The sequence below is a fragment of the Megalobrama amblycephala genome, linkage group LG2 (genome assembly GCF_018812025.1).
Source record: "Megalobrama amblycephala isolate DHTTF-2021 linkage group LG2, ASM1881202v1, whole genome shotgun sequence".
Classification (NCBI taxonomy): domain Eukaryota; kingdom Metazoa; phylum Chordata; class Actinopteri; order Cypriniformes; family Xenocyprididae; genus Megalobrama; species Megalobrama amblycephala.
This window is the reverse complement of record NC_063045.1, coordinates 42,300,259-42,315,683: the sequence shown is the minus strand read 5'-3', so window position 1 is coordinate 42,315,683 and position 15,425 is coordinate 42,300,259. Positions and strand designations below refer to the sequence as shown.

General features: G+C 37.1%; 1 protein-coding gene across 1 annotated transcript in view; it reads left to right on the top strand.

The window, feature by feature from the left end:
• The window catches only part of gfra2b (GDNF family receptor alpha 2b), an 89,496-nt gene that overhangs the window by 58,199 nt on the left and 15,872 nt on the right, over positions 1-15,425 (top strand). The window contains exons 5-7 of the mRNA XM_048176520.1: positions 6,611-6,720; positions 7,759-7,899; positions 8,045-8,232. Of these exons, the coding sequence (XP_048032477.1) occupies positions 6,611-6,720; positions 7,759-7,899; positions 8,045-8,232 (439 nt within the window). The remainder of the gene's footprint in view (positions 1-6,610; positions 6,721-7,758; positions 7,900-8,044; positions 8,233-15,425) is intronic.

The following is a 15,425-nucleotide window of genomic DNA, read 5'->3' as shown; positions in this document are numbered from 1 at the left end:
AAGGCTTTGATGTCGGGGGTTCCCCTCCAAGACATATGTGATGCTGCTGGGTGGTCTTCTCAGCATACCTTTGTCAGGTTTTATAACCTCGATTTGGGCTCCACTCCAGGGTCCTCAGTCCTGTCGTCCTGAAATAATAACACAACAGGCATTTGGTCTTATGGCCTAGTTGGGATAGCGTTCCCAAAGCGACTACGCAGCGTTGATGTTCCCATGAAAGGGAACGTCTTGGGTTACGTCTGTAACCCTGGTTCCCTGAATAAGGGAACGAGACGCTGCGTAGCTTAGCCATACTCCCTGCACGCCTGTGAGCGTCTGCTTCATCCATATCAGAAGCTGCCGTTCTTTGTTCTCAGGGGTGCTTTATAGTTTCCTGGTCCGTGACGTCACTCGCTCTGACGTCCCGCTACACTATTGGTTTGATTTCACGAGTGCTTCAAGACGTAATCACGCAGAGGCGTTCCCAAAGCGACTACGCAGCGTCTCGTTCCCTTATTCAGGGAACCAGGGTTACAGACGTAACCCGAGACGTTTTGGAACATGGTGACTGGTCAAGCAGCTAATGACCAGCTAGATACCATCTAGCATGTTCCAAATAATATCTTCCAGTTTAAGCTGGATTTATAAGGGATAATTTGTTTTACATAAGCAATGATCTAATTTAGGGCTACTGAAAAATGTAGGTAAGGTAGTAGTGTTTTTGCATTTATTTAGTTACTCTATAACACTGCATAAGACAATATCAGTGGCATTTCATGAGTATAAAGTGTCTATAACTACTGTAAGATTTAGCAAAATCTGATCAAACTGGACCAAGTATATGACACCAAAAGAAAATTGAGAAAAATAGAGATGCATGATTAATCGTTAAAAGATCGCGATCTCGATTCAAACACCCACACAGTCTTATTCCTATATAACAACGATTTGTTTTTAGTTACCTTATTATTATTATTATTATTATTTTAATATGATTTATTTCTTTACTTTTTTTTTTTTTTGCTTGTGTGGTCCGAGACTGTGTTGTTTGTCTGTTTTGTGTTTATTTTTTGAAAAAAAAACTCTAAAATAAAGTATTCAAAAAAAAGAAAAAAGAAAAAAGAAGAAGATAACAACAATTCATCTATGTCTTTTAAACCTTTGACAAAATCATACCAGAACACTGAAATCTGTGTTCGCGCTGCGGCTGACCAAGACCCAGAGAGAGCAGTTGTCATGTATAGGTCAGAGTTTCCGCTAGAAAAAAATGGTGCCGGTCAAATTGACCGGCAGAGGTTTTGTTTTCCGGACATTTTGATGATATGCCGGTCAAATATCGCCTCTTAATTAGTCAAGTTGAGGAAAACTGAAAGCAGTTTATGTAACTTAAAAAAATGACATAATCAGGCCGTATATGCAACATGTTTATTAGCCTAACTTTCAAATAGACAGAAAAAAAAACATGAACGTCCGATTGGCGTCAATCAACCAATTGTTTTTTACTATGGTTTCAACATGGTCATTGCTCTGACTATGTTCAATGAGAGCAGACATTCTCAAATTATTCGACCCTCTTGTGAATCCGTTGCGTCGTCCTGCCTTTTCGCAGCGCGAACAGAACATTTTTTCGTTACCATCAACTACCTCACATCTTAGCCATGGGAACTTGTCACTCCATTCCGACCGATACGCCCTACACTTCGGCTTTTTCTCCGGTGGTGGCGGAGCTGTCTGGCTCTGGACATCTGAGGCTTCAGGCGTTCCTGATTCAGTATCCTCCTTCGCGTCTGGCCTCTGAAAAAAACTTTTAAGGCTAGTCTGCCTGGGACTGGCCATATTTGAAACGTCTCTCAATAGTTCGTGGTTTAGGTCTATATTATAGCCGTTAGGCCGGCGTGCACTTTATTTGAAATGCAACATGCGATGTTGCGATGCCGGGATTATTAGGCAGTTTTAATCTGACCGGAGAGATTTAATTTTGTCGGACATTTAATTTTTTTCCTGGCCAATGTCCGGTAATTACCGGACAACGGAAACCCTGGTATAGGTATGAAACAGCTTCACAAACAGTCTTTTCAACTATACAGTATCGTTATTTCTGTCTTGCAATAATTCAAATGATCACAGAAGTACTGGGATAAAAGTTTATAGAGATCAAAATAGAGCAGATCCCCCTTTGAAAGTAATTTGGCAATTCAAATAATGATTGTATCGATTACATTGTTACTCAACTGGGTGGCGACAAAAAGGGTTGCCAATTGTGTGCAACAAAAGTAGCCCAAAAGTAACCAGTCAAAAGTAACCTACAAATAGCCCAATGCGATTTTCTCCATCTGGCGGTTCGAATTCTCTACTGAATTTGTATGCCTGGGGGGTGTTTTGAGGGTGTTGGAGCACTGAAATAGTACATACAGAGATGGAAATCAGCCCGTGGAAAAAAAATTAACCTGCAGCAGCAACTAAATGCCAAAATGTAAAAATTATGTATTTGTCATTGAACGAATTATTCTATATTAAATTTTATATTAAATTTTATATTTTATTTATATTTTATATTAAAAGAGATTCATCCATTCACAAGTCACCACTGCTCTCACTAACTGTAGTTACGGAATGATTGGATGATTTCTGCACAGGATTTTTGGCAACGAGAGGGTGACATCCGTTTAGAGATGTCCCTGAATGACATAGCGGGTTCATGATGTCTCCTGGGGGGAGCGGGTAACGTTAATGCTGATGATGAAGGTTTAACACTCCAGCCCTGCAAACCTGTTACCAGGGGCATTCATTTTCACATCTCCCACCCTTCTGCTTCCTTGAGCCAGCCAGAATGTAATTAACAATGTAAATCATCAGCTCCACTGAGGGATTTGTTCATTTAGGCAAGCATCGTTATTATGTTCCTGGTTTAATAGAAAAACAGGGCAGTCCATGTTCATCTTTCCTGATTTGCCATTCAAAAAAAAAAACAACAACAAAAAAACAACCATATTATGAATCCTTTTTAATCTGAAGAAATGTTCCTCAGACCCAATGCAGCTTTGTCATTTTTGAGGACATTATTTGTTATTTTCTATGATATTACACCCACATTTCCTTAAAAAAAAAAGAAAAAGTTTTGAGTTCAACCAGTGTTAAGTGGATAATTTAAAAAAGTTAAAAGACTTCAAATGTTTTGTCACAACCAAAAATATATACTTCATGTGTCAGCCACATTAAAGGAGATGTTTGTAAATACACTGGATTCCAGGACTGAAAGTATTTAAGGGTCAGATGCAGTAGAAAGAGCTCCTTAAGGTAAAAACTGCACATTCGTTTTTTTTTTTTTTAAGTGTATTTTCTGTCACATTTACAAGCTTCACATATCTGCTTCAGGACATGACCGTCTAAGTTCAAGGGGTTGAATCATGATGGTAGACTGATAGAATATTCATGATGTCTGCATAGAACTTGAAGTAAGTGAGGTAACATGCTGAATTCACATGAAACTTTTCTTCAGTAGCCTTAAAATTACAGAAAATGGCCTTAAATAATTAAATAAACAGATGTTAGTTTTAAAATCATGTCGTTTTATGCAAAAAATGCAATGCAAAACCAAAAAAAATAAGATTGTGGCAAGAAAAACTTGGAGGGAAGATAAGGGCAGTAACATACATCCTTAACTATACAGGGAGTGCAGAATTATTAGGCAAGTTGATTTTCTGATCATATTTTTTTTCCAAGCACATTTTACCAATTCCAATCCACATCAATCTTAATAACTACTATTAATATTGTTTTAATCATTTATAAGTGATATATAATTGTTCATGAAGGATGGAAATGAAAAATGCCTTATATTCAGGTGTGCAGAATTATTAGGCAGGTTTTCTTTTACAGGCAAAATGAGCCAAAAATAAAGATTTAACTCAAGACTGAAAAGTCAAAAATTATTACATGCTTATGAGAAGGACGCAATACTAATGCAATACTAGAAATTGCAAAGTTAAAGCATGACCAAGGGACAGCAAAATGCTCATTGGGTCAGCGGGGTCATACAAAAACAAGTGGAAAAGAAAAGACGTGTTAACTGCAAAATAATTAAGAATTAAGGTGAAGAATTAAGTGTGAAACCATCAGGAACCCTTTAGTCTCCAGCGCCACCATTTTCCAGAACTGCAGCCTACCTGGAGTCTCCAGAAGTGCAAGGTGTCAGGATCTCAGAGACTTGTGTTAGGTAAAGAAACCTAAAAAATGACCCGCTCTTAATAAGAATCACAAGCTGAAGTGTTATAAAATACATGAAGACTGAGTTTTTATAGGCCTTATAGACAGACTGCTTGAGAATGACTCCTGAAGGACCAGCACCACATCCTCTTGTACCACTGTTTGAAGAATTTATCTTCCAAAATCTGGCAGTAAGATGTGGGAGTTCACTTTTAGTCTATCTATTATCCTGAAATGTCTGTCTTGCAGAGATGGACTAAAAAGATCTTCCAAAACTTACTGCCAGATTCTGGAAGATAAATTCTTCAAACAGTGGTACAAGAGGATGTGGTGCTGGTCCTTCAGGAGTCATTCTCAAGCCGTCTGTCTATAAGGCCTATAAAAACTCAGTCTTCATGTATTTTATAACACTTCAGCTTGTGATTCTTATCAAGTGCGGGTCATTTTTTAGGATTCTTTACCTAACCCAAGTCTCTGAGATCCTGACACCTTGCACTTCTGGAGACTCCAGGTAGGCTGCAGTTGGTGAAAATGGTGGCGCTGGAGACTAAAGGGTTCCTGATGGTTTCACACTTAATTCTTCACCTTAATTCTTAATTATTTTGCAGTTAACATGTGTCTTTTCTTCTCCACTTGTTTTTGTATGACCCCGCTGACCCAATGAGCATTTTGCTGTCCCTTGGTCATGCTTTAACTTTGCAATTTCTAGTATTGCATTAGTATTGCGTCCTTCTCATGAATATTTAATAATTTTTGACTTTTCAGTCAGAGTTAAATCTCTTTTTTGGCTCATTTTTCCTGTAAAAGAAAACCTGCCTAATAATTCTGCACACCTGAATATAAGGCATTTTTCATTTCCAGCCTTCATGAACAATTATATATCACTTATAAATGATTAAAAACAATATTAATAGTAGTTATTAAGATTGATGTGGATTGGAATTGGTAAAATGTGCTTGGAAAAAAAATATGATCAGAAAATCAACTTGCCTAATAATTCTGCACTCCCTGTATTTCTTCAGGATTCTTTAATAAATAGAAAGTTAAATATATATATACACACACACACACACACATACATATATATATATATATCGGTAGTATATTGTCCCATTTTGATCGCAGTCTTGGTGTGTCATTATGTGTGTATGATAGTGTATCTCGCTTCATATTGGTTAAACTGATGATGTTACAACTGACCCCATATAACAACCCCCCGAAGTCTCTGCTAATTGCACTATGTTAACAAGGTCTTATACTTAAGCTCTGGAAATTAAAGCTATGATGTGTAGTTGAGAATTTAAATAATTGAGTAATATCTTTAAACTGCTATTGCCGTAATTCAGGAGCACTTCAGTTCGCCCTTTCAGAGCGGTCCACTTTGAATTGCAGTCTCATCAGCATGCGCCGCTTCTTGATTGCTGATTTTACACACCTTGCTGCTTTTGCCTTTTTTCAGTGAGTTACGGTGGTGGTTATCTAGAGATAAAGCTCGGGGTGAAAATACAGCACAAAAAATCATCAGAGGAACATCCATTTCCATGTCAATAAAGCAGAGTAGAAAGGATGACCTTTTCGGCCAGTGCCCATGAGAACGATGCAGATACCATTCTTTTTTCCACGAGGTAAACACCCAGCAGGCAACACCTATGGACCCCACAGTAAGAACGGTTCGGTTAATATTCACACCGTAGCTGGGCTGGTGAGTCAGGGGTCCATACTGCCATGAAGGATGATTCACTATTAATCAGGGTCTCGGAGGAGGGCACCGAGCCTGAGATCTCCATCTCGCTCTCGTTATTTGAGGGAAGGCTGTGTCGTGCTTTTATTCAGAGTTTATGTGTGTGCAAAATGCTAGGGGAGAGAGTTCATACTCAAGAATAAGTACTAATGTAACCCCCTGCCCACCTCAGGTCTAGTGCTCGGAGCAATCTGTTTCAGAATGCACATAACCCCCTAGGAAGAGGCTGTTTGAGGCAGATTGCTTGAGTTGGAGAAATACCACATGGAGTCAAGCAGAAAATGGCCTTGAATTGGAACCCCACTAGACACTAGTTAGGCCTGACAGAATGCATCTCATATTGCACATTCACTGCTGCGTATTGTTTCTGTCTTGGATATTAGAGCACCGATGATAGCGGATGCAACGGCGGCAATAAATAGCTGTGAGAACAAATCTTCCCTTATAGCTTGATCAAAAGCCGTTTGACTCTTGGAGCACCTTACAGAGAGAAAGTACAGACCGTGGTTATTTGAGTTTATGATAATCCATGCTTTCTACAGCGTCATGTACCGTAATTGTGCTTTATAAATATAGACAGACTAGTAGGGTTATTCAAGCGTGCATCTAAATCCTATTCAGTCAAATGTGCTAAAAATGTTTCAGGCCTCTTAAATTCTATAATTTGTTTTGTTTTTGGACTAGATCCAGGCTGGCAGACTTCCACATGAATTGCCAGACGACACCGCATTCAATAACAAGCTGTCCTAATGATAACTACCACGGTTGTCTGGTGTCCTACGTTGGACTCATTGGTGAGTGATTATGGAAAAAATAGGTTGCACAGCAATAATAAGAATTTGGAAATGCATTTTAATGGACTGAGTGTTTGGAACATGTGTTTTGTCTTCCTTAGCTGTTTTAATTAGTGATGCATCAGGAATTTTACTTTTAAGAAATATTATAAAGAACAGGAGAATAGATGAAAGCATGGGGTATTAAAGCTTTTGAAGCCAATGTCGCCCATAAGGTCCCTTTTCCTAACATATAAAATGAACTCTATATTATAGATTTGTTTATTTTATATAAGCAACAATCTAAAATTCAAAATTTAAAAAACACAAAGCAGATGTTATTGTCATTATACAAAAGCAAAATATTATCTGGAAAATATTAACTTTATACAGCTAATCTCATGATTTCTGACTATTTGTTTTTAGAAAGAACAATACAAATATTACATTATCAAATATGGTGAATGTGAATGTAGGAAAATTATAACATTAAACAGTTTTGCTTAATATATTAATATATTAATTGGGCATTGATTTATGACCTGACAGAGACAGAACCATATTTGTTTATCAAAAATATCAATCAAACATTGAAATGTATTAATATTTTCAAAGAAGTGCAAAGGATCAGCTATTGTATTGGTACTTGCCATTTTACCAATAACATATGAATTTGTACCAAAATGCAATAATATTTGTTTGGATGCAAAAATGTATAATTTGTCCTAAGGCACATTTTGTGTGTGTGTGTGTGTGTGTGGCAATTTTCAAAAAATAATCTAAAATAATTACTACTTCTAGAGTGTAAATTAGGCCTGCAAACCTTCTGAGAATTTTTTAATTGCATCATTTTAGCCTTTTATCTGGAGTGAATCCTGGTGGGTTAAAAATTCAGGGTCATGCTGTGAACAATTGTATCTCTAGAAGAGAGCCGACCAACAACCTCTGGCCATTATACTGAGCCAAAACAACACATTATACTCCAGACAGTGAGATCTATAAACCAGCATGTTCCCATCTCATGAATATTTATGAGAATCTCTACCCTTGGCCTTACAGGATCAGATGTGACTCCAAACTATGTGGATGCCAGCCACACCAACATCACTATTTCCCCATGGTGTGGCTGTCGAGGCAGTGGAAATCACGAAGCTGAGTGTGAGACCTTCCTCCGAGACTTCAGAGAGAACACTTGCCTGAGTAAGTGGAGATGAAATCTCAAGTAACCTCACATGTGATCTCTTTTGCAGAGGGTGTGTTTTTTCCCAAATGAAAGTTTCATGGCTTTTTCATGCATGATTTTTTTATGTCTTTATTTGCATTTGTTTGTGTGTTTCATGTGCAGGGAACGCTATCCAGGCATTTGGTTATGGCACGGATGCGGGTCTAGTTCCCATCACAGAGTCTCAGTCGGCAGTCCCATCAGTACGGACCAATCTGCAACCAGCTATCATCTCCAAACATGTCATCAACTCAAATGATGTCAAGCAAATAGACAGTGCATGTGTTTTCTCCACGTGCGCTAACCTTCAGGTAGGTCTGAAAATTTTTGTTGTCCATTACATTGTGTTATATTATTACCCAGTGTTTCCAAGGCTAAAAATGAAGGAATTTAAAGGTTTAGAGTGCAGGTTTTTTTTTTTAATTCTAAAATGCTTTATAAGCTATTTGTAGGTTGATTTCACTACAAAAGTGTAAACACTGTTGTGCTGAGGTGTTTTCATAACATTGTTTTGTTTGTTTGAGAATCCCGACCAGCCTGGCACAGCAACAGCTCAACCAATGGTGTGAGTTTGGGGCAGGGCTATCTGAATGTCTAGCCAATTACAGACAGAGGGAGTGTTTAAACTGATACCACAAGTTGATTTTTTCATGACATATTCCATAAATTACATTTAACTGAAATGCTTGTATTGAAATATTTTAATCTGCCAAATTTAGAATCTACAAATGATAAAACCCTGCTAGATGATGAGACAGAAGATATTTTTGTGAGGAGTATTTTAGGCATGTCAGTGGAATATTTTGAGTTGTGGTGCCAATGGGTGTTTTAATTACACTGATCTGGCAACCCTTTGGCCAGCTCTTCTGAACAAGCCTAGCTGGGGGTGCTTGAGAGCTCTTTGGTGTCACAACTGTTTTTCTTTTTTTCAGTTGAGGAACTTTGGTTGCCATGATACAGAATACACATATTATGTGTTACTAGTATCTGATTTTTTAGATAGTTATATCTGAAATTAAAAATGATGACACAATGTAAAGTACTTGCTCTGGCCCTTGTTTGATTTTGTTGTGCTGTTACTGTATGCTTGTTGGTGTATGTTGTCATTGTACAAGCAGGATGTGACAATTGATTGGTGTGGTATTTGTCCTGCCCCTCCTCCACTGTGATTGGACGGCTGTCACAAAGTGACAGTAATGAATGTTTTTCAACTCTCAGTGACCAGAGGAAAAAAAAAAAAAAAAAACACCAAGCATTCAGCAATACATAGTAAAAATACTTTGGTGGACACACAGGCTTATGCTAGTAGCAAGTGTTGAAGTCAAGACCAGTGTGTGTCGAGACCAAGACTTTGGGGGGTTGAGACCAAGACAAGACCAAGACCAAGGCTAGTCGAGACCGAGTCAAGACCAAGACCAGACTAGCACTCCTCAAATTCATCTGAAAAATCCACATTTACTGCCTGAGAAATGACTTATTTTTAATCAGTAATTACAATTAGAATAATAAGACACTATATAGAGCTGTTACCAATCAAAATTCATCGTTACACTGCAATGGTGGAACAGAAATTGCATATGAATTGGTACAATTACAAATTCATAATAATAATATTGAGATTAATGTTTTAAAAATAAAATTTTGTTTATTGAACATTTGTAAAAAATCAGTATCATATTTGCAGTTGTGCTCGTATTTGTGAAAACAGCCGTCTTTCTTGTGATATTGCTTAATTAAATCATATGTTATAAATAGAATGATCTTACATAAGTACTTTTTTGCAATCATATCTTGAATTTTGTGGGCATTTGTATTAATTTTGGTGACATTTTGGACACAATCCCTCGTTGATTTATGACCTGGCACAACAGTAACAAAATTGAAATTAGAAATACGTTACTGATTGCATTTGAAACAGGAAGTTCTACATCCAGTCAAATTAATGTTGTTCACAAAGAAATCAGACAATGCAACAGCAATTTAGCAATATCCCCACAGTTGCAGTCTTGACCGGTCTTTAAATAAAGTCCAGAGTCCTTTTAGTCTGAGACCAAGACAAGACCAAGACCAAATGCGGCGGAGACCAAGACAAGACCGAGACCTTCAAAAAATGGTCTTAAGGCCGGTCTCGAGTACTACAACACTACTACTAGTAGCATAGGAATAATGCAGTTTACTTTTAAAGTCATAAAATACACTTATTACCCATTATCTCCTGAAAAACAATTTTTTCTTTCTTTTTTTTTCTTTCTTTTTTACGTTTTAAGTCAGCGTAATGGGCAGTAGTTGTGCTTGTATTTATGCTAGCCCATGCAAAAAATGTGCATGCCATTCTAGCATCAAAATTGCTCTAAATGTCAAGATTAGTGCTAAAACCTGTATCACTGCTTTGTACATGTACAAAAAGCAAAACACAGAAATTCCATTAAGGCCAGCTTAAATGTAGGCCAAACCTTGAGGACACTAACTATTACAATCATTAAAATAACTGAGGGAAGCAGAATCCCCCTTTTGGGGGGTCTAGTGCAGAGTGTCTAGTGGAAGGTAAAATACTTTTGTATAATTCAATATGTAGGTGAATAATTCATAAACTAAGAGCATTTGTCAACTCATGCAGGAGACATTCAGAGCAGACATGAAACATGGCTGTCCACACCAACGAAGTCTGTAACATGGAGAAAGCTGCCATGGCATAGTGGTTAATGCACATGCTCATGAAATATTGGTGCTCAGATGTAAGATTAACGTTTGAATCTGGCCCATGTCATGTCCACATATAATGTAACCCTTCTCTCTCCTCTTAGTAAAAGTCTCTGTTGTTAACTAGATGTTATGTCGATGTGTATGTTGTTGACCGTCGATGTGTATGTTGATTGCACACAAGAAGCTATGTAATCCTATGTAAATAAGTGATGTCATTATGAACACTAATTTGTCAGTTAATCCAAGTTTGAAAGGGGCTGCATTATAGAGATACGGCTTTGTGTGACCACTTTCATCATATCGTGCCTCGCAGTTCTGTCCTAAGTCCTGGGGATTCAGTTATAAGCTCCTGGGTACTGAAGAAAATGACTGTACTCTCTCATCCATGCTGAAACAAATTATGAAAACTCCACAGACAGAAATATCATATAGTCACGCGGGAAATAACTATTTTAATTTATGTCTTTGGCAATTGTCGTAGGAGGCAACAGTCAATCTGCGAAAAGTGGTATGCTCATCTCTGCTCGATTACTTGATGCGTTTACAAGTTGAATGTGTTGAACAAATTGAGAGTATGAAATGGGTTGAAATATGCAGCTGTACTCAAGAATGTCATTGAAAAAATAACTACAGCTTTTCATAAAAACGAGGGGAAAACACATGTCCATTTCCATAATGGTTGGAATTTCACCTCATATCATAATATTAGTTTGAGATTTTTTAAAAAAAGAGTCAAATTTGGATATTTTTGGGTGGATATTATAAGGCATAACACTTTTTGCAGAAAACAGATTTACTTGTTCTGTCTGAATCACTGTTCAAACACTATTCCACCCTTAGCAACATTTTATTTTAAAAAACAAAATTGGTATAGTTGAATAGAAAGAATGCATATCTGTGCTGAATAGAATGACAATAGGTGAATTCACAAATGCAGGATTTCCATTAATTTAAATGTATTTTGTCTTTAGAGGTCATGCATTTGAAAAACTTGATTATCTTGTGCAAAGAAATGTCATCAAATTGTACAGATGCTCAAACAAAAGAGCTGTTTTCTATCCGAACAGATACATAAATTAGTTGACAGATTACGGGAATTGTTTGAGATTCTATGAAATATGACAAAATATCCAACCTCCTTAGGGAACAAGATATACTCAAGACCAAAAGCACGACATCACAGAGTTTAATGGCATTTTGTTGCTACACAAAAGTAGATGGTTAAACTGGACGGATAAACTGGATTTCAGCATGGTTGGTGAATATGATGCCAGTTTTCCTATGAAATATTGTGGGCGCAAAATGGCTGCAACTGATTAGTGAATTCGCCAAGGAATGTTTACCGATGGGTACAAGAGGAAATTCATGTTTTCTGAGATGAATCCATTTCTTGATGTAGTCTGGGATTTATCTGTGCTGTTAAATAGGGCACTGGAACGATCAGTTATTAATCTTGCTTATTAATGTCACCATGCCTATGAAGTTCTGCTTGGGTTTTTGTTTGTTTGCTTTCATTTCAATCAGCTTGTTATGCTCTGAAGCCAGTGTTTAATCTTTTTTCATTGATTCCATGCTTTCTTTCTTTCTTTCTTTCTTTCTTTCTTTCTTTCTGCTGAAGAAGACTTTCCTTTTAATTCTCTCCTAAAAGAGAGATTTCTGTAGAGTTGGTGTGTTCCTGACATTAAACCGTGCAACTCTATGTCTGACTCTCATACAAATATGGCTTGATTCCCATGCTGCTCTTTACAATTAAATGATTATGAATCGAGTACTGGATCCACTGTGTTTTAATGGAAACGCCATCCTGGTAGCACATGTCCTGAACCAAAACACTTCTAAACTTTTTACCGGTAAGAGACCATTCTGTGACGGGCATAACGGATGATCAAACAGTCCGCGTTTTTGCTCTTAAAAACACCAATCCAACTGCAGAGCTGCAAAACTGATGAATGGAAAAGAAGGCAGGGTCTCGAGAGCAACACTTTGAAAAAGCTGCGAGACGTGGCACAACAGTCAAAGTAAACAGCACAGAGCAGGGACGTGCACAGGAATTTTGAGGGGCAGTTGCTCTGACCTAAAAAAAGGGCACTCCCCTACCAACCCCCCCAAAATTTTCCTGATAATTTACTCACCCCCATGTCATCCAAGATGTCTTTCTTTCTTCAGGCGAAAAGAAATTAAGGTTTTTGATGAAAACATTCCAGGATTATTCTCCTTATAGTGGACTTCAATGGCCTCCAAACGGTTGAAGGTCAAAATTACAGTTTCAGTGCAGCTTCAAAGGGCTTTAAACGATACCAGGAATAAGGGTCTTATCTAGCGAAATGATCGGCCATTTTCGAAAAAAATACAACTGTATGCTTCGCAAATACAAATTATTGTCTTGCACGTGTTTCCGCTTTCCGCATTCTTCAATAAGCTTACGCCGTATGTCCTACGCCTTCACTATTCAACTTATGAAACGAACGCGGTGCCAGTTTAGTTTTTTTCCGTAAGTAGAATAGGGAAGGCGTAGGACATACGCTGTAAGCTTTTTGAAGAATGTGGAAAGCGGAAGCACATGCAAGATGATAATTTGTGTTTATAAAGCACATACAGTTGTATTTTTTTCAAAAATGACCGATCATTTTGCTAGATAAGACCCTTATTCCTCGTCTGGTATCATTTAAAGCCCTTTGAAGCTGCACTGAAACTGTAATTTTGACCTTCAACCGTCTGGAGGCCATTGAAGTCCATTATAAGGAGAACAATCCTGGAATGTTTTCATCAAAAACCTTGGTAGCACTTTATTTTACAGTACGTGTACTTTCCTGGTACATATATAGTAATTATGTTGTACATACAGGTAAAAGAGTGGTAACACAAGGTACTTACCTGACATGTATGTACATGGGAACTAATAAGAAACACTGCTGTACTTTCCAATGTACATACATGGTAACTACTTTGTACCTATAGACAAGTGTTGGGTAATAACAGGTGCTTACTTATAGTGTCCGTATATGGTAACTAACAGACACATTACTGCACTTACTAATAGTACGTACATGGTAAATATTTTGTACTTACAGACAAGTGTGGGTAATAACAAGCACTTATTTATGGTAACTTGTAAGACACATTACTGTACTTACTAATTGTTTAAATTGCTTAAGCTTTTTATTGCAAAGGTTAAAGAGCTGGTAATTCCTATGTAATGTTTATGTACAAGGATGCATTTTATTTTACAGTCCTATTTCCATGTACTTATTATGAACGTACTATTGAATATACCAGTTAGTTAATGTGTAAGTTACACCTGGTAAGAGCTGGTAATTCCTATGTAATGTTTATGTACAAGGGTTCACTTTATTTTACAGTCCTATTTCCATGTAGCTACTTACTCTGAACATACTAGTGATACCAGTTAATTACCAGTATACCAGTTAATGTGTAAGTTACACCTGGTAAGAGCATACGTAGCTTTCAAAGACACAAAACGTACATTTTTGTAAATGAAAATGATAATTTTATTAAAAATATAACATCAAAACGTTATTTTGAGCTGCTAATCCTACACCTACCTTTAAAGTAACCCATAAACATTTATTAAAACACCGTACTGTTTTAAATAAAAGAATGACAGACAAACAAGCGTAATCACAACAATTTATTTATTGCGAAAATGTTGTACCAAAAGTAGTTCAAATGATGATGAGTTGCAGTCGCAGTCCTCTCTGGCAGTAAATAATAGTTTTTTACAGAGCAGAATATGATGAATCCGGCTTCTCTACGTGAAGGCGCGCACTCATTCAAATGTCAATCCACTGAAACACGGCATGTCGTAATCTGTGACGAAGCAGGTGAGAGCCAATGAGCGTTTGATATCAGTGCCGTAAACCATGTCGTAACGCTTCTCGAGGGTGGCGCTACTTTCAAATTTAAATTATAACGAGCGCGAGCTTTGACTGTGACGTCGCTGCTGAGAATGAAGATGAAGATTAAGATTTATGGATAAAGGGCTGAATTTGGATCTGTTCCTTACAAACATATCTATTCTAAAGATATGGAGTACAGCAAACAAATAAAATGGGTGTGATTTGTGAATATATGTTGTGTTTTGATGTATCTTATGGTTGTATTGTCAGTCGCTGCATAGGAGAAAACATCTGTCTCACAGCAAACAAACTAAATATTACAAGTCACGAACAGAAATGTTATTTCATATTAAGTAGATGAGTAAACTGTATTCAAAAAATGTGACTGAAAACATGTATTGATATGACAATTGAATACATACAACAGATTTAAAACATTAATCCCATGATTTTATTACAGGGGAATTCATTTACATTCAAACTTTACGTTACATGATTTATTATTGCTATTAATACGTAATGTATGTTTTTGTGTGTATGAAAACGTACGTGTGGTTAAACCACATTTTATGTAAAAATACACATGTATTCTCATGAGATCACGGTGATTCCTATGTAAGGTTTATGTACAAGGGCTCACTTTATTTTACAGTCCTATTTCCATGTACTTATTATGAACGTACTAGTGAATATACCAGTTAGTTAATGCGTAAGTTACACCTGGTAAGAGCTGGTAATTCCTATGTAGGGTTTATGTACAAGGGTTCACTTTATTTTACAGTCCTATTTCCATGTACTTATTATGAACGTACTAGGGAATATACCAGTTAGTTAATGCGTAAATTACACATTACTTAGGGTGAGGTATAAGCATTGTACAAGATACTTCTTGAGTACTGGATGATATACTTTTATACTCAACTTGCCTAATCTTTACAGGACAA